The sequence below is a fragment of the Doryrhamphus excisus genome, linkage group LG5, assembly GCF_037039965.1.
Source record: "Doryrhamphus excisus strain RoL-2023G ecotype Guam linkage group LG5, RoL_Dexc_Guam_v1.1, whole genome shotgun sequence".
Classification (NCBI taxonomy): Eukaryota; Metazoa; Chordata; class Actinopteri; order Syngnathiformes; family Syngnathidae; genus Doryrhamphus; species Doryrhamphus excisus.
In genome coordinates this window covers 24,455,762-24,459,301 of record NC_136361.1, presented here as the reverse complement: position 1 = coordinate 24,459,301, position 3,540 = coordinate 24,455,762, and the positions used below count along the sequence as shown (strand labels likewise).

General features: G+C 42.1%; 1 protein-coding gene across 1 annotated transcript; it reads left to right on the top strand.

Moving 5' to 3' along the window:
- Positions 1 to 378: 378 nt before the first annotated feature.
- On the top strand, positions 379 to 2,281 carry LOC144898475 (fucolectin-1-like). The gene is made up of 4 exons (XM_078790482.1): positions 379 to 454; positions 539 to 603; positions 1,431 to 1,713; positions 1,850 to 2,281. Exons 2-4 carry the CDS (start codon positions 540 to 542, stop codon positions 2,025 to 2,027), a joined length of 525 nt encoding a protein of 174 aa, XP_078646608.1. The 5' UTR covers positions 379 to 454; position 539; the 3' UTR covers positions 2,028 to 2,281.
- The last annotated feature ends 1,259 nt before the right edge of the window (positions 2,282 to 3,540 follow it).

Here is a 3,540-nt window from a genome sequence, read left to right as displayed (position 1 = left end):
TCCTAAACAATCAAAACAACCTCTCACGGTGAACCGTGTTTTTAAAAGAAAGCAAATATACTTTGTACTATCAATACCTGCTCTGCCACTGTTAAACTTTCAATTTGGATTTGGGTAATACCAACCTAACTTCTTGACGACAGAGGCTTTTTTGGGACAGTTGTCCTCTCAAGGTTAACAGATACAACTATAAGAACTACATATATAGATAGATAAAAAGATAGACAGAACTACAATCATAAAAATCACATGGCATTGATAGTATCCAACAACCGTACAAGCCAGCCTCACGCAGTCCAAACAGAATAAAAGCAACACGTCGTATTTGACCAGGATATTCTCCAATAACACTCCATATAACACACTCCAATAGCACACTTCTCAACATTGCAGGGAGTTGCTCTCCAACCAGACACAAGCAGACTACAGCTCCCAAGTTACCGGAGATCTTCAGGTAGGTGCATCTTAATCTATCTACTGAGATACACAAGTACATTATACGTACGTATTATACGTCTATATTGACCCATTCCCACAGGATGATATTTGCAGTTGTGGCCCTCGCCTTGTTGGCTCTTACAGACGAGGCAAGCGGTTTGAAGGGTAAGCGTTTTGTTTTGTTTGAAATGATGAGGAAGAGATTTTGTAGGTTTGTATTAGGGCTATGAGCTATATGAGCTGGGTACTTGGCATAAAAGGCTGAAGGATGCTGCCAGGAAGGAGGCGTAGAGGAAGGCCAAAGAGGAGGTTGTTGGTGGGGAGGGACAGAAAGACAGTTTTACTTCACTTCACTGACATTTTTGACCTTTAATATAAATACAAATATAAAAGTCAACAGTCCACTTGGTGAATTTGTACATTTTTAGAGGCAAGTTTTCCCCAACTTCTCTGTGTGGAGTTTGCATGTTCTCCCCGTGCATGCGTGGGTTTTCTCCGGGTACTCCGGTTTCCTCCCACATTCCAAAAACATGCTAGGTTAATTAGCCACTCCAAATTGTCCATAGGTATGAATGTGAGTGTGAATGGTTGTTTGTCCATATGTGCCCTGGGATTGGCTGGCCACCAGTCCAGGGTGTACCCCGCGTCTCGCCCAAAGACAGCTGGGATAGGCTCCAACACCCCCGCGACCCTCGTGAGGATAAGCGGTAGAAAATGAATGAATGAGTTTTCCCCAAAACTTTGGTCAAAAACTGTATCATTGTATCCCTGCATCACTGTATCCCTGTATCATTGTATCCCTGTATCATTGTATCCCTGTATCATTGTATGTTTGGTCAAAAACTGTATCATTGTATCCCTGCATCCCTGTATCCCTGCATCCCTGTATCCCTGTATCCCTGTATCATTGTATCCCTGCATCCCTGCATCCCTGCATCCCTGCATCCCTGCATCCCTGCATCCCCATCACTATGCTGTGCTTTTTTGGGCAGGTAATAACATTGCCAGCAGCGGAAAGGTCTTTCAATCCTCGCTGCATGGCAAAGGGCTCCCTCAAAGGGCCATTGATGGAAACCGTGCCAGCCGATGGGTGCAGAAGTCCTGTACTCACACAAAGAAAGATATGAAACCATGGTGGAGGTTGGACCTCCAGAAAACCTTCAAGATAAACACTGTCACTATTACAAACAGAAAAGATTGTTGTCATAAGCGCATCAATGGAGCTGAGATCCGCATTGGAGACTCCCTGGATGACAATGGCAATGCTAATCCGAGGTAAATGCACCGTCCTGTCAAGGTTTAAGCTAATACTGGAACGGATATCACACATAATTCACCACTATCTCACTGATACCTATCTACAGTACTTTTCATATTGTACACAACTGTAATTATAATTATGTTCCATCAGATGTACAGAGATCGTATCCATCCCGGCTGGTGTCTCCAAAACCTTTGCGTGCAATGGAATGGAAGGCCGCTACGTGAACATCGTGATTCCTGGAAGGCGGGAATACCTGACGCTGTGTGAGGTGGAAGTAGACGGGGAACAGTCCAGCGAGGATCCCGGTGAGATTGTTTGCAACTGAGACTAGAAAGGTCTTTAAAGGTCTTTAAAAGAGCTTTAAAGGTGAATTACAGATGATTAACATTCTATATTCTTTCTTTCTGCAATGTCAAATCAAGTTGTGTTTTTCTGTCATCTTGGCTTAAATGGCCGCTTAGAACTTAGTTCATCATGAACTATGCCTAACTATAACCATGTCATGCAATGCCTTAAAATAAAATTTGCATTGAAATAAGAGAAATGTAGCATGCGGTGGATCTCAGTTCCAAAGCGTTCCGTGCTACGTGTGGACACGACCTGAGTCAGGACCACATGGATGCTTGAGGCACTCTTTGGCCGTACGATAAACCAGACAGTTCACGAAAAATAACACAATACTGGTAATCATTTTCATCGAAAACTGAAGTTCGACCGTAATTAGAAAGAATTATGCCTAATGAATGAATTGCAATTATACATTTGAATAAAGCATGTCCCCATCTGGATACTTTTACTCCAAATCCATCAGGTTAAGACTGCTGTGGCCCAGCCATGACTTCATCGCCTTTCAAGAATAGATACATGGTATTCATGACTGTGATGCCCTCATAGATACACCAAAGGAAGCTGATGTGTTCAATTATGTTCAATTCTGTTCAATCAATGTGTAGAAATCAACATTTACAAAGAATGTTGATTTCCACACATTGATTTTGTGCAGATGTTGTCCAAACAAAGCGGTTATTGTATCAGTACAACCCAAGTGTACAGTGAAATTGTGCTTGACTATCAATCACCGGGATCAGGGCCAGTTGCGTTAGCTGTAATTGATCAGCCAACGATCGTCATCTCTCTCCGTTCTTTTCCTTTGTGTACTTCTTCCACAACTCCCCATTTATTAGGACACTTCCTGGGCGCCATTGCTGCAGTGTATTATTGTTGCACATCCATATTTCAGATCTATTCTCTGGATAGTTCCACCATCAGATATGACACATTATCTGTCAGTTCACCATCAAGGCCCCTGCATCATCGGGCCGCTGTCAGGGGGGGGTCAGGCGTAGTAGGTCTCCCTACCCCAATTTTACACCCTCACACACGCATCGCCTCAATATGTGTCTTTCCTCAACTTGAACGCTAAAGCTCTCCTGCAACATACATCAGGACTTTAGCGTAGTCAGATAAATCATTCTGTCATCGGGGTCGAACAACGAGCTGACAGCCTCACGCTGAGCAAGGCTTACGGAACATCGAGCATGGATGTGGTGCATGCTGTTTGCCGGGCAGCGTCACAGCTTTCATTGGATTTCTTTGATTTATTCATCAACAAAACTCATCAGGAGAAATACTAGTTATACTCTAATAAATACTGTTATACTCTACTAAATATAAATATACTAATATAAATATAATATAAATATAAATATTGTTACTTATGTTAGTACAGAAATGCACATCCTTAACCCAAAAAAGATTTTAATTTGAAAACATATTGCAGCCAGCTGTTAGTTATTACACCAATTAGTTGGTATAGTTAGTGATTATACCAATTAGTT